General features: G+C 49.1%; 2 protein-coding genes and 1 long non-coding RNA gene across 11 annotated transcripts in view; 2 read left to right on the forward strand and 1 right to left on the reverse strand.

Moving 5' to 3' along the window:
• Window positions 1-14,393, forward strand: part of ARHGAP10 (Rho GTPase activating protein 10) — a 313,438-nt gene extending 299,045 nt beyond the window's left edge. For both annotated transcript variants that reach the window (XM_087866502.1, XM_045798867.2), the window contains 3 exons: window positions 3,702-3,854; window positions 5,021-5,112; window positions 14,174-14,393. In XM_087866502.1, coding sequence (XP_087722628.1) covers window positions 3,702-3,854; window positions 5,021-5,112; window positions 14,174-14,262 — 334 coding nt within the window. In that variant the 3' untranslated portion in view covers window positions 14,263-14,393. The remainder of the gene's footprint in view (window positions 1-3,701; window positions 3,855-5,020; window positions 5,113-14,173) is intronic.
• LOC123793229 (uncharacterized) overlaps window positions 14,392-23,648 on the forward strand; it is a 43,119-nt gene continuing 33,862 nt past the window's right edge. For all 4 annotated transcript variants that reach the window (XR_015726500.1, XR_015726502.1, XR_015726501.1 and 1 more), the window contains exons 1-4: window positions 14,392-14,518; window positions 15,335-15,743; window positions 16,558-17,965; window positions 20,409-20,560. This is a non-coding gene — a long non-coding RNA (uncharacterized LOC123793229). The remainder of the gene's footprint in view (window positions 14,519-15,334; window positions 15,744-16,557; window positions 17,966-20,408; window positions 20,561-23,648) is intronic.
• The window catches only part of NR3C2 (nuclear receptor subfamily 3 group C member 2), a 323,767-nt gene continuing 321,020 nt past the window's right edge, over window positions 20,902-23,648 (reverse strand). For all 5 annotated transcript variants that reach the window (XM_087866499.1, XM_087866500.1, XM_087866498.1 and 2 more), the window contains exon 9: window positions 20,902-23,634. In XM_087866499.1, coding sequence (XP_087722625.1) covers window positions 23,479-23,634 — 156 coding nt within the window. In that variant the 3' untranslated portion in view covers window positions 20,902-23,478. The remainder of the gene's footprint in view (window positions 23,635-23,648) is intronic.

Below are 23,648 nucleotides of genomic sequence, written 5' to 3' on the forward strand. Positions count from 1 at the left end.
GATCTTTTATGAAGGACAGTAAAGCCTGCTTTTTTCTCCAGGGGGAGACCCAGTCTCTATCTCCCCAGGCTGTTTGCTATGCAGACATCCTTGGAAAGATAGTCTAGGACAAAGGCCACCAATGCCTCTGCTCAGTAGATGCGCAGAACATGAGAAGCCCATCAAGAATTGTCTCCCACCACATGGGTAGCTGGAATCAGTCTAGATATATAGGAGAGATGTGAATTTTATGTACGTGGATGCCTTAGGGCTTAAATCTGTCCTAGGGCTCAGGCTGAGAAAAACTGTGAGACCTTTGCTGGGGGCTGCCATTGCCAAAATGCCCAGTGTTTTTAATCAGAGACAAGAAAGAGAGTATCAGCAATAATAATTTCCTCTGCTGCTTTTGGGGAAAATATAAGTAGTATATTTGAAGCCTTAAATGGAGTTGGCCCTCAAACACTCAGGTTTGAACTGCACAGGTCCACTTTGAGGTGGAGTTTTTCAGTGCAGTATAGTAGCATAAGTGTCTTTTCTCTTCATAATGATTTTCTTAAAAACATCTTTTCTGTAGCTTACTTTATGTAAGGATACAGTATCTGATGCAGATGTAACATCCCAAATATAGGTGAATTGACAGTTATCGATAAGGCTTCCAAAGGTCAACAGAAGGCAATTAGCGAGGGTTAAGTTTTTGGGGGAGTGAGAAGTTAAAGGTGGATGTTTGACCGCATGGGGGTCAGTGCCCCTAATTCTCACATTGTTCAGGGGTCAACTGTAGTTAAAAAAAAATTCTGATCTTCATTGCAAAAAACCACCCAAAACAATCCAACGACCCCACCAAATTCTGTAAAGAAGGAGGTAGTTTATGTAAAGAAGCTTATGCTTACAATTTCTGACCCTCAAAAAAAAAAAAATCCAGGCAGTTTGCTTGTGGGAGACACCTATGAAACATGTCGTTATCGGACCTCTGTTGGCTGAGGTGAGAACTCAGTTTAGGACTTTCTATTTACTTACCCACTTCTTGCCTCCTCCTCGCCCTTTCCCAGTGGAGAAGCCTGTGAAAAGTTTCTTGTATCCAACCCAGCAGCTGTTCTGTTTGTTTTTCAGATTTTGTTTTGCCACGTAGGTCTCCTCTTTCATAGGTCTTCCAATTCGCCACATGACTTCTGATGCCTCCTCCCCACAGAGGCTGCTTCCAGACTTGGGTTTTGCTCCCTCTTTTGAATATCCAGCTTCGCAAAGTTTGTGTCCGTGTGGGATTCTGAAATACAGAGAAGTAACCGGCTCAGGCTTCTGGGATACTGTGGGGGAGACCCAGGCGATTGAACACACAAACCTAAGTCTCAGTGGGAAGTCTGGATGGTTATGTGGGGAAACCGGTGAGTGCTGGATCACATGGCACATCTATATATTGAAGGACATCAAAAAGGTCAGAGAAAACAAAGAAGAGCGAAAACGGCTGGTGTTGAGAACTTGACCCTGAACAAGGATTGCTGAGCCTGAGGCCCTGTTTTGGGACAGGGTGGACAAGGCCGAGCTAGGGGATAGGGTTAGACCTATAGCGCCTGCTATGCCAACAGTTCTTTCACTTTCCAAAAGGAGTGTTTTTCCTTTACAAAAAAAGCAAGCAGCTTTAAAAAGAAGATGTGAGGATTAAGTAGATAATAGCTTATAAAATTTATGATCTTTATTTTTAAAGAGCCTTATAAATATAGGCACCACTGTTACTTTATCTTCATCCTCTAGCTGTCCTCCCTCTCTGCAGATGGATGGCCATCATTTAATCACGAGGCTATTTATGACCTGAAAGAGTTGACGGGGGTGTGGTCAAACATCTCATCTGCCGCGGCCACCACCCTCCAAGCACCTTGAGTAATTGCTGGGAGACGAAATGGCAATTGTTTGGCTAAGCGCAGTCTTAAATTCTCCGTCAGAGCTTCACTCACCCCTTCCTCTCCCTTCCTGATTACTGAGACACCACTTAAGGTTCATTTTCTGATAAGCCATTGAGTGACTTTTGCTGCTGGCCATGCAGATCATTTGAGATTTATAGGTTTCTTTGCTTGGTATGAAATAGGTTTTATGACTTCCACATGAATTGGCTGGATTGGGGGATTGTAAATAAATTGTTCAAAAAATAGTGTTTTTTAAAATGGGAGCCCCTCTCCCCTTTTCTGATCAAAGGATAGGAGACCTTCTGGTGTACTAAATATCTGTCAAGTCAGTAATGCGATATTTCCTGTACTTGATTTGTAAAACCCAGTTTCAGTGGTAGAATGGTTGTTCGGATGTTCGTGGAAGACTTCACGTGCCTAGCACTCTGCCTGGCTTTGTGAGGTCTACAGAAGGAGTTAAAGACCTGATTTTACCCCAAAGGCAAGAGGAATCTCTGAAACCATCACAGAACAACTCCTGCCAGCCTGCCCTCCTGTTTCTTACTGGGCTGGGCCTTCAGAGATCTATAACTTAGACCAAAGGAGAAGCGTTCGGGGAGGCAGGCCTGGAGCTGAGCCAAGTAAGGGACAGATTGGGGCTGGCAGAGGGGTCGGGGAGCCTGAGAGGTGAGGAGAGACCTGAGGCAGAGTGTGGGACCATCAGGGAAGCAGGCAGAGGGCAGGTTGGGGAGCGCACTCGTTCTTGGGGAGGCAGATGGGGGAGACTGGGTCTCAGGTGGCTGTGGGTGGCTGATTGAGCCACTCGAGTTGGAGGAATTGGACTGGGGACTGAGCCAGGAGACCACAGTGCTGAGACAGGCATGAAGCAATGTGATGAGAAGATAGAGAAGGGAACAGCATGGGAGCTACTGGAAGTAAAAATGGACAGAATTTGATGTTCTGCTACAGAGGAAAGAAGCAAAGGTAATACTCAGGAGTGTGGAAGATAAGGAAGCTGCTCCTGGCAGCTGGTTTTAGCTGAAGAGGGTGAATTTGAGGTGAAGAGCATCTGGGTGTAGCAGCCATTGAATGCATGCGTGTTGAAAACCTAATTGCAACGAGCACCTTTCATCACTGTGCTTTTAAAGTAAGCTTCGTTTACCATAGTCACAAGCCTCCAGGTTTGGAGATAATTCAAGAATAATTTAATTCAGATCAACACCTATTTATTGCATTCTCTTTCATGTTTGCAGGCTCCTCTGTTCACTGACCTTTTTACATTAGCTTTCTTTTTTTTATTTGCAAATATTGGGGAACATTAAGATCCCCAAAGATTTTTGCTGTTCACGTGTTTCTCAAATGCTGTCTTTGGTCTGCTCTAGAGGAATCTTGATTCTTAGCTGTGTTTTTTTCTGAGTTGCCCTGTGTATATGACCAGATGAAAGGGCTTTAAACATGTGAAAGGCCATGTGTTGAGTTTTTGGAGCGATAGGTCATGAGTTTGACTATAGATTCTGACACTTTCCTTGTAAGCAGAGAACATGAGCACCTCAGAAGTCCAAGTAACTTGTCCTGGCAATTGGATTCTAGTGTCCTGATTAGTGAACTGATACGGTGCCACGCTGGACAAGACTTGATCTTCCCCACGAACCTGGAGAAGTACAAGGCAGCTCTCCTTTGGATTGTGGTTCTTGGGGCTACAGACCAGTGAGAACTCTGTCCTGTTCTAGTCATCGGGGGAGATGAGGAAGCTATCGTCTTAGCCATTTAGGAATGGGGTATCACGTATTTGGTGTTCTGTGGCCTTTAGACTATTAATCCTGTCCTTCAAACTTCCGCCCGCAGCCCCTACCAGATGCGATCGCCCATGGTCCAGTGGCTTAACACCCAATCCCCGAGCACACCGAGCTGCAGCCCAGCTGTCACACCTCCTTCACCCAAGCCACCACCTTCCCCCCTCTCTCTGCCTGCCGCCATAGTGGACAAGCCGCCGGAAAGGTACGGGGTGTGGAAAATGTCGTCGAAGACAGGGCCAGCGCACAGGCTTGATCACCGTGAGCAGCTTCTTGTGTTCCCTGCATGAAGGAGGCTGGCTGGAGTTCTCCCAGCCTCCTGGGCCTCGTGGACAGCACTGACCACCTGTCTTGGACTGGGCCTCAGTTCAAGAGCAACTACATCCTCAGGGGAAATCGACCTTCTGTGGGAGCTGCTTGAACCTACTGTCCTACTTTGTTTTTTGGGTGCTTGTTGTGCATTGATGAAATCACTTATTTTGGAAGAACTTAGACATGAATATAAAGCACATGCTTTTTTTTTTTTTTTTTTAAAGGGAAGTGAACAGGGCCCTGGGAACAGGAATTAACATGGCCATTTAATGGGCCCCTTGTGCAGAAGCCAGAGGTGCTGGCCTGGCAGGCCCTTCGTCCTGGGTGGTGGGCTGAAGCTCTTCCTGTCTTCACTGGCTTCCCCCACGCCAGTGAGATGGGACACTTCCTGTGTGCGTCTGGCTGACACCATGGTCTCCCTCCTCCCCTGGTGTGGTCTTTCCCCAGAAGGGCACAGAGGGCATTTTGACAAGTGGCGAGAAGCTGAGCCTTGAAATGCCTTTTGGAGGCAGGCATGAGGGGGTCAAATAGAGAAGACCCAACTCAGAACAACAAACTCCTTCCAGAGTGGTGTGGAAGCAGACTGTCCGTGTGGACAGACGGATGTCCGATGCACACTGCCCAAGTCACTCCCAAGCGTGTGCCTCTGCCCTTCGCTGCCTTGCCTTCTGTCTCAAGATACTGGTGCTTTTCCTAATAGATAAGCACAGCGCTTAGGAGCGAACATACCCCGTGGCTCCGATAATGCTGAGCGATTGGAAAGGGCATCCCTCCAGGCAGAGAGGAGAAGTAGGTGATGAGGTTCAGTGAAAGCATCTCAGAGAAGCTCCCCGAAGAAAGATTTGAATTTGAAACCCATCATTTACTTGAAAATCAAGTGCTGTGGATGCGCCTGATGTTCACTTCGCTTCTATTTGGTTGGTTTGGGTATTTTGGAAGCAGTTGTCCCACTGGCAATATGTAAATGAGATTTGGGGAGGGGCGGGGTTGGGGAGAGGTGCTGTTTCCCCCTCCCAGTTTCTCCTGTTTTAATTTGTGTCTTTCCCCTTCCCTTCTCAGCGTTGTCAATCGGAAGGCTCGGGCAGTGTATCCGTGTGAAGCAGAACACAGCTCAGAATTGTCTTTTGAAATAGGAGCAATTTTCGAGGATGGTAAGTGTTAGTGGGAGCTCTGTAGTAACATATATTCTGTCCCCCTCAGAATGTCTACAACCCAGAGTAAGCAGTCACTGGTTGTCGGGTTATCAGGCACACGTCCATCCCTTGACCCTTCGGACAGGAGAGAGCTGGCCCAGTTGGCTGCCAGGAACTGAACACCGGGGCAATGGGGTGGGGGTGGGGGCTACAGAATTCCACTTCTGCTTTCATCTTGATGATTGTCCAGCCCTTTGAGCTCTTATGAATCTTCGTTCAGGACATCTTTCTCCTGATGTAAGGAAGCTAGTGCCACTTGGAATTAAGAAATACTTCTAATTTGCATCCTTTGTTTTCCTCTCCCAGAGTCCCTAGCCAAGCCTCCTAAATGCGTCAGGTTTGCCAAATCTGAGTTGCAGAAGAGACCTCTTGTCAAAAAATTTTGGTTTATAGTTCCCTTGCCATTCTTATGGTTTACGTGATTTTTGCTCATTTGAATAGTATGTGAATCTCTGGATCAGGGTATTGACTTTGTGTATTGAAGCAAGGGCGTGGATTTTATCTGAGTCTTTAATATTCACACACAAGCATTTAGGAGCTCTGCCCAGCTTAATATTTCACAGATTTCTCCTTTGGTTCATTGTTTGTCTCTTTTCTCCCCCCTCCTGATTTCTTTCTTAACAGTCTTGCTCATTATGAAATTCACTGGTTGCTGTGGAAACAGTGATGCATGTGGGTGGAGCTGCCCAAAAGAGTTCTGGGGAGGCAGCGAGGATCTTAGAGGCTTGGAATGGAATGGTCGGTTAGCCAGAATGTTTGGAATATATGGAATATATCAACACAACACCTAGTGGTATCTTGTCAGTAATGCAGTGTTTGCTGGTGATTGTTTTTTAGAAAGCAATTTGCCTATTTATTTATTTAGGGAGGGGGGAGGGACAGAGGGAGAGGGAGAGGGAGAATCTTAAGCAGACTCCATGTCCAGTGTGGAGCTTGATGTGGGGCTCGATCTCACGACTCTGAGATCATGACCTGAGCCAAAATCAAGAGCGAAATTAAGCGTCAGACCCATAACTGACTGAACCACCCAGGCGCCCCACAAGTTGCCTCATTTAGAATAGATTTCTCTCTGTGTGTGATGTATACTCTTGAGAGCCAGGGACTCTTGATAGTGTCAGAAAACAAACAACACTCCCACCGGAAACCCACATATGACAGAATTACACTTTATGGAGAAATTTTGTTCTTGGAGTAGAAGCAAGATCATCCCTCTATCACCATAACACACATGCATGTGATTTTGCCAAGAGAGTGTGGTAAAATATCTGCCCTACTCCAGGCCCTTCACACGTTGGACACCACATGGCAGGACGGGACACTGAGACGGTGGTGTTGAAACCCACCCATTTGAGAAATGATGGTGAATTTTTACATCGTGTGGTGATTAGAACTGCTTGGGAGCTTCTGACATCCCTTAGGCTGTATTGTTCGTGAGATATTTACCTTGGTAGCAGGCGTATCTATTAGGATGCCTTTCACTGCAAGTAACAGAAACTGATACAACTTAGCTATCAGTCATGAAAATGGATTAGCTCATATGGTGATTAAGTCTGGAAAGCTTGGTTAATTCACATTCTCAGAGATATCATCAAAATCACAGTAGCTGGTCTCTGCTGAACCATTCACAGCTTGTGGACAGGGGCCTCTGGCTGGCTTCCCCAGTGGGGACAAGATGGCTGCCAGTCCGGGCATCATAGCTACACTCAACGCTCGCAGAAGGGGTGCCTCATCCTTGTGTTGTTTTTCTTAAGAATGAGAAAACTTTTCCAGAACTACTTTCTTAGTTTACCTGCCCTCATGTCTCAATGGTCAGAACCAAGTCAGATGCTCACCCTAAACCCATCACTGGCCAGGACTTAGGGCGATCTGAACCACGCTGGGCGCAGGGACACCTCCTCCGGGTGCACGGACACATGAATGAGGGTTAGGACCTCAGCCAAATCCGGTTTCTGCCAGCATGGATAACAGGGGAAAGGCTGACAGATGTCAGACATGAGAGACTGGGCTTCTCTACCTCTGAAGTCCCTAAATGATTTGCAGGAGTTACACACCCACACACCCACACCCACACCCACCCACACCCACACCCACACCCACCCAGTATCTCACTGTGTTTAGGAAGAGGAGAGTGATGAGAGCAGGTAGCTATGGATTGTCAACCCTGCAGTTATTATGCTTAAGATCAGGTTGGCTTTTCTACTTGCCCTGTGCCTTTGGACAAGTTCTTTAAGTTCTCTATGGATCAGATTCTCCATCCTAATCTTCAAGAATGTCTACAAGAGTGATGCGGTGTCAGGGCAGCATTTTGGGCCACGGGTGTAGGTGGGGCTTTGAGAACAGCACAGACGTGTGTGGAGGACGTTGCCGAGCAGGGAGCCACGCTTGGCGCACTGTGGTGTGCCGTGTGTGGACCGGCTCCGTGTTGAGCTAAGGCACGCCTCCCTCAGCCTCGGCGCTCTGTAGTGCTGAGTGCAGCTGTCCAGCTCCGTCTGGGTCCCCGGCTGAGCTGTTCCTCAGTCTGTCCCTCAAGGCCAGCTGCTCCGCACATGCCTTGTCGATGTGTTGCCTGCCGCCTTCTCCTGCACGGGTATGTGAGGGTCTTATTTTCTGCGAGCGCCTTGTCTTGCGCGTGCTCCCTGTGACCCTCTGGTGGCGGCACAGAGAAGCTCGCGGACGCCGCGGAATGCATTCAGAACCTACACCGTGACCCTCGCTGTGTCCTAGGGCTGGTTCTTAGAGGGTACAGAAAGTCAAAGGGCCTTCAACGGGATTTATTCTTTTTGCTTTGCGCCTTCATTCCTGTGCATAATTGATCTCTTGGCAGAAAATGTATAGTTCGTTGAAACTCTTGTGCTTGCTTAGGGTGTGCAGTGAAGCTCTACCTTGAATGGTTTGGGGTCTTCCCTTCTGAGGACTGACACACAGTAGGACCAATGGGCAGCTCGCCCGCCCTCAGCTTCCGTGGAGGAGGCGGAGCTCCGCGGGGTGGGAGGCACTGTGACAGCGCCGGCCACGGGTATGTGGCCAGGACCACCTCCTTTCTGCACACCAGCAATACTTTGGCCTCTGCAACGTCCGAGGCCTTTTTCCAGTGTTCACTTGTCCCCTGGAGCCTGAGCAGCTATCATAAATGCCCTTGCAGTATAATCCCTTTTTGTACCTCCTATGGGCAACAAAGGAAATTGGTTTATGGCTTTCAGTGGCCTTTGGTAAAGACAAAATCCAGGTCAAAGTGGCCCCTGGGCCGCGTCGTCAGTAGTTATGTGGTTTGTAATATATACAACAGTGAGAAACCCTAAAGCAGAGTGTGGGAGAGAAAGGGATCTTTGGTAATGAAGCAGCTTGATAGCTGTTCCTTGCTCTTTTGCTCTTACCATGTGGACCTGGACGTACGTTAGGAGTTTCAGTTCTAGGCTGAGGATTGGTCTGTATCGCATACACATGAATGCTGAGCCGTTGTTCAGGGGAAACGCCTCCCGTGTCCCCCAGGGAGGTGATGTGTGTAAAGTCTCAGGGCAGTCTGTATTCCTGTGACTGCCATGTGGACCTTCTCTCTGGGCCTGGGGAACTCCAGAAACACGTTTGCCTGGTGACCAGTCAGTCCTGCTCTCTTTCAGCTGGCAGACCCTCCCATCAGAGTGGGGAGTGGTGTCCCTCATTGGCTGCCAGGCAGGACCGGCGGGGCTCCTCTGGTGGGAGGCTTCCTGGGAGATGGCCATCTCTCTGCAGTGCTTCCTAGACTTTGTTCATCTCCGTGTAGGTATGTGATTGAGCCAATGCTTTGGGGAGCAGGTGTGGCCTAGATTAATCTTTTAAAACTCCTGGATTCATTTTAAAGATCTCAAATATATAAAGAATATTCCTTGAAAAACAATTTAGCATTATCTTGGCAGGTTGATTCTGTACAGACACCACAACCCAACAGTTGTTCTCCTGTACTCTAACAGTTGTACCTTTGGGAATCCTTACATGTTAAGTAAAAAAAAAACAAAACAAAAAACAAAGTGAGTGCTCTATATAATGGGGTTCTGGCTAAGCTGAAATAAGCAAAATAAATAGCTTATTATTTTGAGTTCTGTACATGTGTGACGAAACTGTGTTTTAGCCATAGCTGGGGTAAGAGGATGAGAAATATGACATTCAAGCTACTGATCACCTTGAAGTGGTGGGGGTCATTAGGTGAGGGGGTAGCGGAGGAACAAACCGAGGACGAGGCCTCCAGATCAGTCAGGCGCTGGTGGCTTCCTGGTATTCACTGTATTATGATGATGCTTCATAATAAATATTTGTCATATATATTGTTTTTATTATGCTACCCCCCCCAAACCAGAACTGAGTCCATATTCTGTTCTGGAGGAAGCTCTTGTAAATTGTTCTTGTCCCTGGCTTCCGTGCCCCTGGTGTTACGGGACAGTAAATGAGGAGGGCGTGGGAAAACCACAGTGAGATTCTGCCTCGTACCCAGTAGGATGAGTGTCATCAGAAACACACACGCGAACAAGCATCGGCGGGGATGTGGAGGAGCGGAGCCGTTGCGCGTCGCAGGTGGGAATGTAAGGTGGGGCACGTGGCTGCGGGAAGACGGTATGGACGTTCCTCAGACAAACGAATCACAGAGTTACCATCCAGTCCCATGGTCCCCCTTCTGCATAGATACACAGAAGACTTGAAAGCAGGGACTTAAACAGGTGTTTGACACCCGTGTTCACAGCTGCATTTTCACAGTAGCCAAAGGGGGAAGCACCCGAATGTTCACTGACGGATGAGCAGATATACGTATAATGGAATATTCAGCCATAAAAGGAATGGAATTCTGAGACTGCTCCAACGTGGGTGAACCTTGAAGGCATTATGTTAAGGGAAATAAGCCAGTCACAAAAGGCCAAATTGTGTCTAATTCCACTTACATGGAATACCTGTAATAGGCAAAGTCATAGAGACAGAAAGTAGTATGGAGGGTCCCAGGAGCCCAGGGGGGATGGGGAGTTCGTGTTTAAGGGACAGTGGGTTTCAGTTTGGGAAGGTGTAAAAGCTCTGGGGATGGAGATAGTGCTGGTGGTGACACAACATTGTGACTATTTTTAATGCCCCTGAATTGCATGCTTCCAAGCGATTAAAATGGTACCTTTTAACAGTAAAAACAGCTGTACGAGGGAGCATTGGCATAATTGTCATCACATACTGACTGGGTTCTTCAGGCTGTGTGACTCGCCCAGGGTCAGGGGAGGACAGGGTGTGTGGCTTGGGCCCTTCTCGGCCCTGGCACATGGTTAGCACCCCCAGCGCTTGCTGAGTGATGGCCATGCTGTGTTTCTGTGGCATGGGAGTCTCTAAGGAGCCTCTCGGTATGGGTAGTGGAGCTCCTGACTGTCCCCCACAGGGGATTGTGGCTGGTGGCAGCCCAGTGTCAGGGAATTTGGGGAAACTATATAGTTCACTTACCCCATTCCATTCCCATGCGCACTCCCTTTGGGAACGTTTGAGGAAGGTATTTACTGCTCTTCAGTGCTAGCGGGGGTCCCTGGCCCCATACCCATTGTCTTCGTTCAGGCTACTGTAACAGACACCATAGACTGGGGGGCTTAAGCAGCAGAAATGTATGTCCCACAGTTCTGGAGGCTGGGCATTCCGAGGGGCCTCAGCATGTTCAGGGTCTGGTGGGAGCTCTCTTCCCAGTTTCCTTACGTGGTCGGGGGAGCAGGAGGGGCACTGGGAGAAGAGAAGTCATCACTTTCCTGTCTCTTCTTACAAGGACACTAATCCCCACATGGGACCCACCCTCATGACCTCATCCAACTCTCATTATCTCCCAAAGACCCCACGTCCTAATCCCATCCCACCGGGGTTGGGGTTTCAGTGTATGAATCCTGGGAGGACACAGACACGCTGTTCATCACAGCTGTCTTGCGGCATGCCCTGGCCTTCTCCCAGCATGAGGCAGGCAGGGGCTCCGTGGCGGATGGAGAGCCAGGCTCTGGGCTGAGACTGACAGGTAAGGTACGGTCCGCAGGGATAGGCACCAGGGAGATGATAAACATGGAGACCCGTACACGTTTATGTCCCTGCATTGCACAGGGCATGGACGTGGTGTATGCCTGGCACCACACTTCATGTAAATTGTCTCATTCTAGTCACTGCAGCAACTTCAAATGAGTTATTGCTTCCCCTCTTTTCGAAATGAGGAGTGTGGAGGTCAGGGGAGATGAAGTAAATCATACAGGGTTGCCCAGTCATGAAGGAGCCGGGGTTCCAGCCAGGACCTCATTTCTCCTATACTCACTGCCTCTTGGAGTCAGAATCTTCCCCCAAAATGAGGCTCTTATTTCCGAAACTGCCTGCATTAGGGTTCTGCAGAGAAAGAGACACATGGGATGTGAGTGTGTGAATGAGTCAATCACTTTCCATAGATAGCTATTGGCTCATGCGGTCGTGGGGACGCACAATCTGCAGGGAGGCCAGCGGGCTGGAGACCCAGGGAGTACTTGCAGTGTGTGTCCAAAGGCAGTCCAAGGGCAGGGTTCCCTCCTCTTTGAGGGACCCCAGTCTTTGGTCCATTAAGGCCTTCAACTTATTAGGCGAGGCCCACCCACATCCTGGACAGTGATCTGCTTTACTCGGAGTCTACTGATTTCCCTGTTCATTACATCTAAAATCTGGAGTAAAATGTAGATACCGTGGCCTCACCAAGTTGACACATGAAACTGTCGCACTGCCATTGGAGGAAGCGGTTTGATCAGCCAAGTACAGCGAGGAGCCTAGGATGGGTATTTAGGGTTTTCATGCTCGAAGGAGGGGCTGGGTCTTCACAGAGGTGGTGAGACCCTCCCAGGCCTCCTCTGTAATCTCTGAGCCACCTTCCCTGTGCCTGGGGAGGCCCAGCTGTAGGTGCTTTGCACTCCTCCATCCCATTCCCACCCCTTGGCCACTTCCAACCTCTTGGATCCTGCAAGTTTCCTCAGTCCCCTCTCTATGTTGGTGACCTTTCTCTCCTGCTCTTTGGGGAGATGGGGGCTGCAGAAGAAGCAGATGAGGTGTGGAGAAGCCCCCTGGTCTGTGAGAGGATTGGTGCAGGATTCCCGACCTCGCCTGGTTGCCCACATTCAGGCCTCCTTCACCCCCAGCTTTATGGGAAACTACCTTTCTTTGTCTTTGGTTCAGCCCGCGTCTATTAATACCTACTCTGCGTGGGAGTGGGCGTTTGTGGTGTATGGGAGAAGAGACAATGAGCACCTCCAAGGTGTTCTTCCATAAACTATTTTATGGACTCCTTGTAGCAGTCCTACAGGCTAAGTGCTGGTAACCCCATCTTGCAGGGGAGGAGTCTGGGTGGGGCCCCGGGGGTTCAGTAGTTCCCCAAGTGCACCTGGCTGGCACCCGTCAGCTGGGAGTCTCCCTTCCAGGCTGTCTGTCCTGAGCCTGGGGCCCCTTTCCATGGAGGCCCCCAAGTTGCACAACCCCCGGGAGCCTTTCCCATGGAATCCATTCCCCTCCCCTGACAGCGGCTGTTCTGGTGACATCATCAGCTTGGGGGTTCTGGAATAAGTGAGAGCCTTTAAACATCCTGCTCTGAGGACCAGTTTTGGGATAGAAATCAGTGAGAGAGCAAAGAGGGTGACTGGCTGTCGGACCACCTAGAAAGCACGTACCTTGTTTATTCGTTTATTCGTTCTTTAAACAAATCCTCATGTGCCGGGCACAGTGCTGGGGGTGCAGGGTCCCTGTGTCATGTTAGAACCCAGACTAGAAGAGGGAGAGTCACAGTCAACCTCTCTCTCTCACGCACGTGCGTGCGCACACACACACACACAGCATGTATGGTGTATAACTGGGGGCCCTCACCTAGTCTGGAGCGCTAGGACGTCTCGGAGGGAGGGACGGCTCAGGGCTCTCTGCAGGCTCAGGTGGGGAGAGGAGCATCCGAGCTGAGGGAGCGGTGCGTGGAGGTCACACTGTGGGCTGCCGCCCGCGAGTGGGTGATGAGCTCCATTTGCTGACCTGCAGTCAGCATTTCCGAAGAGAATCTAGAGTGCATGGCGCACAGTGAGGGAAGTATTGTTTCGTGAAGCTTTTGTGTGGCGGGCACATGTCCGTGTGTACCGGTTTCGGATACACAGTAGCTGTTCTTCTGCAGGGGGGCGGGTATCCCAGCTGCACGGCTCCGCCGCCGGCTCCGGGTGGGTCTGCGCCACCCTCCCCCCCTCTGCACGCAGCTGCCACTTCGCTCCTGGCCATGGTCGAGGCCTGAGTGGCGGCTTGCCCACCGTTGGGGGTTATTAAATGCTTCTGTATTTTACTTCCAAACCCTGGTGCCAAGCGCTTGGACCCTGTGCCCTTTGCTTTCCAGCCTGCAGTCATTCTCTTCTGTATCTGTCATGGATATTTCTGGATACCTGCGGTTTGCCAGGCACTGCGCCCAGGTGTGTGCGTTCTAGGCCCTGCCCTCAGGAGCACCCCATCCTGTGTGGCAGACAGGTGCCCAGATGATGTCTGTGAGGCCTGGGAAGTGCTGAGGCTGGTCGAGGGAGTCTCCCCAGAGGACAGGGCATTTAGAGGTCTCTGAGAGGAAGACCACCAGGTGAAGAGGTGCGGGGAGAGGCACTTGAGGTGGAAGGCACTGCGCTGGTGGGGAGTAGGAGGGGAAGCTGGGGACTTGTCCGTGCACCCGACCAGTAGAAGCTTGGGTCTGTTCCTGTACCTGCCAGCCTTTAAGTGGGGGAATGTGATCAGCTCTGTGTTCGAGAGAGTTCACTGAGCGACTTTGCACGTGGTGGATTGGAAGGAGCCAGACAAGCAGCGGCGGGACTGGTTAGGGGGCTGCTGCAAGAGGAGTGATGGGGGCGTAGTGGCCGCGGGGCAGATTCTATAAATATCGCATGCATGGGTTTGTAACCAGACAGCCCAGACAGGGGCCTCCTTCTCTTCGGGTTGAGCCTTTAAGATACACAGAGGTGCAGTGAATTCCACAGGAAGCAAGTACTTGGGGGCGTTTTGGTAAAAAATGATTTCTCTTACTTTTCAGTGCAAACCTCGAGGGAACCTGGCTGGCTAGAAGGGACCCTGAATGGCAAGAGGGGGCTGATTCCACAGAATTACGTCAAGCTGCTATAGTGCCGGCCGGGGAGGCCCCACGTGGACCTTGGCACCTGGGAACCTGCCTTCTTCTTCCGGGGCAGAACCCACAGCCACCTGGACACAGGAACTGCAGATCACCGATGGGCACTCCAGGGGCAGGGAGGGGGACGTACCGCTAGAGGTGGGGGCAGAGGACGGACCGCGTGGAGCTGCGTCGCTCTGTGGAGTGGGAGAAGAGTGTCAGGGTTAACAGGATGGACTTTTCACTTGTCAAGCCTCGGGACTTTGGACTGTGAGTTTTTAATTACCCAGCCCTCTGCCTGTCCAGCCTCTCCCCACCCCCGCACCCCTCGCCCCCACGGGTGATGGCTCCACCGGGCAGCTCCTTGCACACCTGCTGCTGAGATTTTAAAGGGAACTGTACTTACTCATGGTGGTGTTTGCAGCATGTGCTCTTGGCTGTGGTTGGTGTGGTGTGGAGGGGGCTGCTGCTGGCAGGCGGTGGATGGGTCCAAACCCACAGGGCAGCAGAGAGATGCTCCTTTCCAGACGGCCACCCCGGGCCCCACATTCACTCTACTTCGAGCACACTGGCGTATTTATAACAGGCTTCTCGTTGGTGCTTCTCACCTGTGTGCTGTTTCCCAAACACCACCTTTTTGCCCCAAGGTCTCTGTAAATGAAATAAAATGTAATTTACTATTTGATTTGTGTGTCATAATGTGGGAAAGAGATCGTGGAATTCATTCCCTCTGTAATGTTTTATGATTTGGCACCCAGTGCATAGAAATTCATTTTCCTCTGATGCTGGCACACGCCCACAGGTAGAATTTATTAACAAGGAGCCTTGCTTATTCACAGCAGGCTGTGTTCCTAAGGGCAGCAGCCTTCTCTGATGTGTGAAATCCTGGAGGGCCGCCTCCAGCCCCCTGAACAGGCCTTCCGCCCTGGCGTGTGCAACTCCTGAGCGGGAGTGGGGCTGGGGCTGTGCCCCCCAGTGGTTTGTGCGAGAGCCGTGTCAGTTCCATGGAGGCCCGCCCTCCTGACTCGCTTCACTGGACAACTCCGTCCCTACCCCACCCCACTCCATATTCCTTCTGTTTTCCAGGCCTCAGCACTAATCTCTCCATCTGCATTAAGCCGGGCAACGGGGCGGCCGGTCAGGCATCCAGACCATTCCTGGAGGAGCCTCAGCCATGACCCTGCCCATTAGGGCACCCCCACTCGGGAGGCAGGGGGCACTGGGATGCTTCCTCCTTCTTCCCAGGCACAGACTCAGACAGCTTCTCCTTTGTCCCCTGATCTGGAGTCCTTCGAGTGTGGAACTCGTTTTTCGGAGCCTCCCGATTCTGAAGCTGCCCCACTACAGGGCCTGCTGGGAGGCCTGGCAGGTCTCTCTTCCCGCAGGAGGGAGGCTCCTCAGCCTGTCAGACTTTGCTCCCAAGAATCGGCCACAGGAAGGACGTGTCTCCGCCTCTTCTCCAGATGAGCTGATTCAAGAGCTTGCAGGTTATCAGGTTTGAAGTCACCCACATGGACCACATAGGCTGTCAAGTTTGGGGTGATGGGTATAGAGGGGAATGGGCTTGTTGGAAAGTATCCATGTTTTACATAAAAATAAAGACAGTCTGAGTGCGATCTAATTTAGAATCCTGACCTGTGGGCCCAGGGGAGAGGACTGGGACTGCCGAGGAGCCCAGGGCCACACGACCACGGCCAGCCCCGGGGTCCTGTTTTCTGAGTTATCACTTCCTGCTCATGCCTGCTGCTTAGGGATGGGGAAAGGGAACTTGGTTTATGAGAAGGACTTACTGATGTGTCCCACGGTAAGAAAGCCCTCTGCAGGACAATCAAACGTCCGGGCACTCAGAGCGGGCTTCGTATAGTGCTGGGAGGGATCTCCTGGCAGTGTTCCTAATGGCTATCTCCCCTTGGGGCATTACCAGTAAGCCCCCCGGCACCAGGACCTGACTGCCTGGCTTGCTTATGGGAGGTTTCCATCCTGAATGGCGAGGCGCACCCTAACCTGCTGCTCCCCACCCAACGGCTGTCAGCTCCCGAAGTGTGTTTACCACCCCTTATTTGGTCAAGGAAATTGCTACTAAGTCTGACTACCTGTGTGATTTGGGGTCCATTAAATTGACTCTGTGATTCTGTTTCTGCCTCCTAAAAAGAAAATGACAGGCAGAGGTGTGGCTTGAAATGATGTAACCCAAGTGGTATGCCCAGGATATAGTATGTGTTTCGTTAGTGGGACCTGCTGTCCCCTGTATCGTTACCACTGTGACTGTCACTTGCACCTTTGGTGTCAGGGCCATTTGTATTCCGTAGGGTGCCAGTGCGGTGGTCACGAAGCCTCAGGACGTGCTGGGCGCGAGGGCTCTGCAGGTGCCTCCTGGGGCGAGCCAGGGAGGAGCGCCAGGGTGCAGCCAGGGCTGTTTGCCTCTGCCGATGGGACCGGTGTGGCCAGGCATGCTGTAGGCTCCAGGTAGGGGCTTTCCTCGGGGTCTGGCCCAGAGTATACTTAGTAACGGGATCGTGAGGGGTTCGCTTACACTGGCCGATCATCTTTTCATTTCCCCAGATGAGAAATAGGGTGTCCTTGTTTCTGCGTTTCTGCTGCATGGGTGTGGCCAGTCCCCTGGGCATCTGCAGGGCTCTGGCCTCTCAGCCCACCTCATTCGAACTGGGGCTCCAGCCTGTGTTCATTGAGAGTCACGAGGGAGCTTTGGGCAAAAGCGGACCCTCAGATTTTGTGTTTCTGCTTGCCACGGGACTGTCTATGGGGCTTGCATCTGATTGCATCCTCCAAGGGCCTGTTCCGGAGACCTCCGTGCCTGTAAGGAAGATGCTGTTTGAGATTAGAGCCAAAGAGCTTGTGGGGTTTTCCCCCCCTTTCCTTTGTAGTAGAAGAAACATCTGTAGTTGGGGGCATGGGCGGGGGGCGGGGGGAAGCAGTGGATTATCTGTGCCTGCAACGGATGTTTAACTCATTCTTCCCATACAGTGACTGAATGAGCCAGGAGAATTGATCCCATTTTATAGATGGGAAAATGGAGGCCCTCAAGGACAAAGAGCCTTGCTCAGGTTCGGTCAGCTAATCATATGTTCTTTCTGCTGTACCATCTTGCCTCTGGGGGCCAGCCAGTGGGGGACAATGGTGGTTTTGGGTTGATTTGTACTCCCCTTCCCAAATTTGTACGCTGAAAACCTAACCCTCCGTACCTCAGAATGTGACCTCATTTGGAAATAGGATCGTTACAGGTGTAATTAGTTAAGATGAGTTCAGTACAAATGGGCCCTAATCCGATATGACTAGTGTCCTTATAAAAAGGGGAAATTTGGACACAGAGACAGATGCACAGAGAGGGAAGACAATGTGAAGAGACACACAGGGAGAAGACAGCCATCCATGAGTCAAGAAGGGATGTCTGGAACAGATCCTTCCCTCACAGCCCTCAGAAGGAACCAACCCTGCCAGTACCTTGATCTCAGACTTGCAGCCATGGTACCTTATACAGCATTCCTAGAGGACTAATACAGTGGCTCCCCATGTATGAGTTTTGAGTTAAAAACAACCTATTTTGAAACTTTTTTCACTATGTTATGCCTTGGAGATCTTGGGCAAGTGAACTTGACATCTTTCTGCTTCTGAGAGAGCACTGCCGACCCCACTGGGATGGTGTGACCAATGGTGACGTTAAGTGCCTGAAGGGTGTGCAGCCAGAAACAGAGTTTGGTAAGTGGAGATGGGAGAAGGCAGCTGGCAGGGTACCCTGGTGGTGGGAATTAGTCTCTGGCCCCCTTCTCCTCTCCTGGTCACCTGCTGCCTTTCTCCAGGTCCTTTTCCAAAGGCCAGTTCATGGTCTTTCCCTCTACATTGTCCAGCCTTTCCCTGTCTTCCCAAGGCCATACTCTGCCTCTGTCGTCTTGGCCTTGTCTTTGTTCCCTAGTCACCTCAGTGCTGGGCCCCTTCTCACCTTATGTTTCCCCTCCAATCTCTCCAAGCCAGTCTTGGTGACTCCTCTTCTCAGCCAGATGTTTCCCATGACTTTTTGAAGCCACACAACTTCCCTTGCTTCCTCTTGTCCAAAGATGTTATTCCAGGAGCGAGTCACTCTGCAAATGTCTTCTCAGAAGCTTGTCAGCACTCTTTTCCCCTCACTGGCCTGGGCAGTAATTTATTGCTACCGCACTTGGGTAACCTGACATATCCTCTAATGTTCATGTCTGCAAAAAGTGTCTCAGTCTACGGGTTTGAGGAATACCTTGGAGAATTCCTTGCTATCAGAAGATCAGCTTGATTGGAAAGCAGACTTCTGCATTTTGCCCAACAAGAGATCCACACTTTGGACTTGGGCAGTTAACACGATTCATTTAGGCAGCTCAGTGCCATGTGCTGGTGTCGCGATTTCTCCTTCCTTGGAGGATTTAGCGAATGAGAAAACACTGTAGACAGAACAACTCAGAAAGCAGGAGGTGCACAGTCCAACACAGCTCAGCCAGTGTTCGCAGCAGCTGTGACCTCTCTGGACCAGGCTGGCCCAGGGCATGAAGAGCCAAAGAAATGGGTTTTTCAGACCATGATAACCTGGAAACTGCTGTCCTGGCACCATAAATTCTATGAGAAGGCATCAGAGTAATTGCTAGTGGTATTGATTTAATGAGCCCAAATTTCACCCCTCTCCGAATCCATGTCCTTTTTGTGGATCCCTCCTATGCCGACTCTCGGCTTGACCTTGTAACCTGCTTTGGCCAATGGAACAGGAGCAAACTTGATGCAATCAGAGGCTTGAAAAGTGTTGTAGCTTTCTACTGTCCTTCTTACTAGAGCCTTGCCTTGCCTTTACCGTGAAAATATGCCCAGGCCAGGCCGCTGGAGGATGAGAAGCCACACGAAGCAAACCCATCCCAGACCAGTTGACTGCTCAACTGCAGATGCACGATTAGGGCTGACTCAGCCAAGCCTGGTCCAGACCAGCAGGACTCTCCAAGCTGATTCAAAAACTCAGGAGAAATAATAGAAGGTGGTTGGTAAAACACTACATTTTGGGGTACTTTGCAGCTAACTACCTGCTACTCTGCCCTGCAGTTAGTTCCCTTTTGCTTTGGGGATATAGTCTTTCTTTTTTTTAATTATTTATTTATTTATTTGACAGAGAGAGAGAGACAGCCAACGAGAGAGGGAACACAAGCGGGGGGAGTGGGAGAGGAAGAAGCAGGCTCCCAGTGGAGGAGCCCGATGTGGGGCTCGATCCCAGAACGCCAGGATCACGCCCTGAGCCAAAGGCAGACGCTTGATGACTGAGCCACCCAGGCGCCCCATCCTTGGACCACGCTGACCATTCTGATCATATTCTAGTCTTCTCTTCTCCAGTGTTGTTTGGGAAGCCACTGTTTGATTTCCAAGAAAACGGCTGCACTAACAATTGGATGACTTGAAATTAAAGTGCCAGAGATACTCGTAATCAAGTCATTTTAGTCTGTGTACACTTGCAGTTTATAAAAAGTATGTTAGCGCTGACTTTAACATTGAGGGGCATTCAACATACAGAAGCAAACAAACCCCTAATTATATATGCATCGCTATGCATAATTTCTACTGCTCTGGCGTACAGTGGCTGGCTGTCTCCCTGGCAGAGACTTCGTTCTTAGCTAATGATTCCTCAATGTGCAGCTGGATTTTTTGCGTCTGAGAGCACTTCTAGAAATTCTTAGAGTCACCCTTGTCCCAAGAATGAGTCTGCTCTAGTCAGAAAGGACATGCACTTTAAGGGTGCACAACGGTGTGGCCTCCTGCCAGTCTCAGAGGGCTCACAGCCTAAGATGGCTTTTATTTAAAGCTAGGGGCTCTCGGCGAAAAGCCTTGCCCCTTAATAGGTCAAATTCCATAAACTATGAGAAAAAATTAACTGCATTTATAGATGTTTTATAAACAAATTTGTGCACCCAACTCTAAAGTTTAAAACATGGCCATGCTGTGTTCCAGAAATCTTTCTATTATGTTAAAATGAAGCTGAATTTGTTTAATGCTCAACTGGTCTTCTCTTTCTGGAAACAAATAGTTTGAATGATCACCAGTTAAATAACACATTAAAAATGTACTTGAGTTTATCTTCACATGTTTTCTAGTTTTAAGATGAGCTGATAATTATTTCTTGCTCTCCCGTGGTCCATATTAGTGAATGAAATCAAGGGAGCAGAGTGTGAGAAGCATTAGAGCCAGTGGGGAGCGGAGTCTCTCGTTGGCCCAAGAGGACCCAGGGTGAAGGAGCAAGAGAGGACTGTGTGGAGGAAGAACTCTGGAGTCAGAAGGGGCATCTGGTCTACTCAGGTCAGTCTCAAAGCCTGACAAACGATTAAGCTTCCCTGTGGCTGTAGAGAGAAAGGAGGCAATGTGCACACAGCGTTCAGCAGCTGTGTGGCGGGCAGTTCTTGTGAAACTGTTACAGGTTGTTTTAGCGACCCGCATATTATTAGCAGTAAGAAACAAGGCATCAAATTAGTCCCAAAAGAGTATAATTAACATGTGGCTAAAGGGGGCTCGAACGCAGGGGGAAATGTTAGTAGCTCTGTCTTGGATGTAGGCAGAAGCGCATGCTCTCAAGAGGTAGAGGGCCACAAAGTCCGGGTGTTCCTGCAGACAGCCAAATGAAATGTTTCCAGAACAACAGGTGATTAAAGTAAAGGATTTATTGTAATCTGCTTACAGTCCTTTGCAAAGACAGACATATGTTTTTGCATAAAGATATAAATTGCTTCATTTTAAACTAATTTAGTGTTTTTTAATTATATGAAGAAGTTTTGGTGAAATATGAATTGTACCAAACCAAGATTTTTAAGAGCAATATGGTACAAAAATAAGAGCAGACAGACAATTTGGACTGGGACAGGCATTCAACAGTGAATTTAGAATATGGCTTTGCTGTTTAATCAAGCAAAGTTACCTGGAGACACATAAAGAGCCAGTAACTTTGTTAATATAAAAAGCTGATGCAGACTGTCTCCATCCCAAACCTGGTTACACTGAAATTCCAATTTCATAAAACGTAAGTCTGAGCTAAAAGCTGCTCTTGTAAGCCAGTTCTTTTCTAGAAACTCCCAGTCTGCATGCTGTGTATTTATCACCTTCCAAGTGTGGCTTTCATATTGCTGTGCATGTAAGTTGACTGTATTTAAAGATCTGCCTATAAATTAAATTACTGAAACTGCAAATTATGTAAGAAAAACTCCTCCCTCTGAATGCAGCTTTCACAGGTTCCCCCTTGCATAAGGCAGGTGTCTTCTGAAAGACAAGGTAATGTTGCCTGCATGGTGAACCCTGGAGAAAAGTGTGGATCCCAGCGCTGCCTTCTCCTGGCCTTGCGCTTTCCAGCGACAGCTTTTAGGTTCTGGAAAATACTGCGATTTCACTGAGTACCTGATGACTATCATCACTTTTAAAAGATTAATTTGGCCTCTAGTCAAAGTCGTTTATTTAGTGCAATCATATTGTTAAGTTTCCCCAAAGATAGATAGGTTTGTGATTTGGGGCAAGAGAAAAGCCATAAATTGCATCAGTGCCAAACAGATTAATGAATTAAAAATTTTAGTGCCACTGTCTTGCTTATATGATCTGTAATTTTTTTTTCCCAAAACTGTTTGTTTATGTATAAAATTTTTAAAACCTACCTTTTAAAAATCTAAAAACCCTCTAATTATCGTGCGGTCTCCACGCCATTCTGACTGAACCGTGCCGAAATGCATCTTCCCAGTGCGTCCTGCAACAGCCTACGTGTCCCCATGACCAGTTCCGGGAGTGCAAGACCCTTTCTGAGATCAGAAGTGAACATGGCACCTTCTACAGATGTAGAGTGCGCCTGGCATTGCCTTCCCAAAAGAGAGAACGCGATTTTCTAAAACGGGATGAGACTGTGCTCTCTGGGCCATCGCATTCCCAGCCCCGCGCTCCTGGCGCGGACTCCGCTTCACAAGGAACGCAGAAGAGGCCGCTCCCCTAGAGCTGCAGCCCTCCCAGGACCTTCGCTCACATCTGTGTTGTCAAATGACACCTCTGAGGAGCTGCAGACACCACAGCACATCGCTCCCCAACGGGACGCAGGATGGAGCAGAAGCCGGAGAACGTGCTCGAATCCCACGAACACCCCCAGCGGGAGACCAAAGACAAAACAAAAGTACAGAAAAAGTAGAAAGGCTTAAAGACAACCAAAGAGGTTTAAGTGTGGTTATTTACAACAGAGACTGTAAAATGGTAAATCAGATATGAAGCTAAAAAAGGCACAGCTTTCCCTTTCTTAAATACACTGTAAACGGTTCATTATGCATGCAGAACATTTCACTTTACAAAAAAAATTTTTACCTTGTTTAGACAAAGATAGTACTTAAATAGTCTCCAGCAAAATAGAATTCTTTCAAAAATACTTTCCCCTTCATCCTATCAACCATTAAAGTTTTTTTTTTTTTTTTTTTTTTGTTTTTGTATGTGTCTCATTTACAAAAGTTCCTTACACCTTAGTTCAGGTCCTTCACAATTTATACATACAGTAATGTACAGCACAGCAAAAGACTGCAAAAAATCATTTGTAAAGCCAACACAATAGATACTAGAAATTGAAACCAAGGCATTTGTTTAACATCTTATCCGTTCTAATTAAATAATAAATGGACGCTAAGGGGTGTATACCAGTGATGCAGAAGACCGTGGGCGGACAGGAACCCCGAGGGGCTGCTGTTCCCCTCCACGTGCTCTGTTACTACACAACAGGAATCTGGATATATTTTTTCTTTTTTTGTGTTTTTTAAATAACAAAAGAATATTAATGCCCCATATTGACTATACGTTTTATGTGCAACCAAGGGTAAGCTGTAAAAAGTTCGTTAGTCCTTGAACCCTTTTAAAACAAGCGAACGATACCAGAAACTACATGGCATAGTTAAAACTTCCATCTGTTAAAATATCAAAATCAGAGAGTTATTGACTAGATATGGCTTTTCATCCAGAGGAACAGGAACGTGTTTCTAAGCGCTGGGGCTCGGAGAGGGAAGAGTCCTTCCGACTGCTCAGGTCTTGCCAAATCCATGTCACGCTGCTTTCCCGGCTCCAAACCCTTGACGTGATTTTAAACTTGAGAAACTGGTGAACAAGTAGGAATCAACCATCACATGTTAAAAATCGGATTTCTTGGGTCCTTCGTGGGTGTAGAACAGCATGGGGAAACTTAAGGCAAAGCTCTCCTGGTGAGACGTCGTCCGTCACTTCCTGTGAAAGTAAAGGGGCTTGGCGTTGCCGGACTCCACCTTTGGCAGCTGGTCGCTGATGATCTCCACCAGCATTGCGGGGAACTCCACTTTCAGCGCCTGCGACTCTCGGAAGGTGTAGAAGCAGAATTCCAGCAAGTCGCTCACCAGCTGCAACACAGACA

This window comes from Ursus americanus, chromosome 13 (genome assembly GCF_024610735.1).
Source record: "Ursus americanus isolate L20-20 chromosome 13, mUrsAme1.1.p, whole genome shotgun sequence".
Classification (NCBI taxonomy): Eukaryota; Metazoa; Chordata; class Mammalia; order Carnivora; family Ursidae; genus Ursus; species Ursus americanus.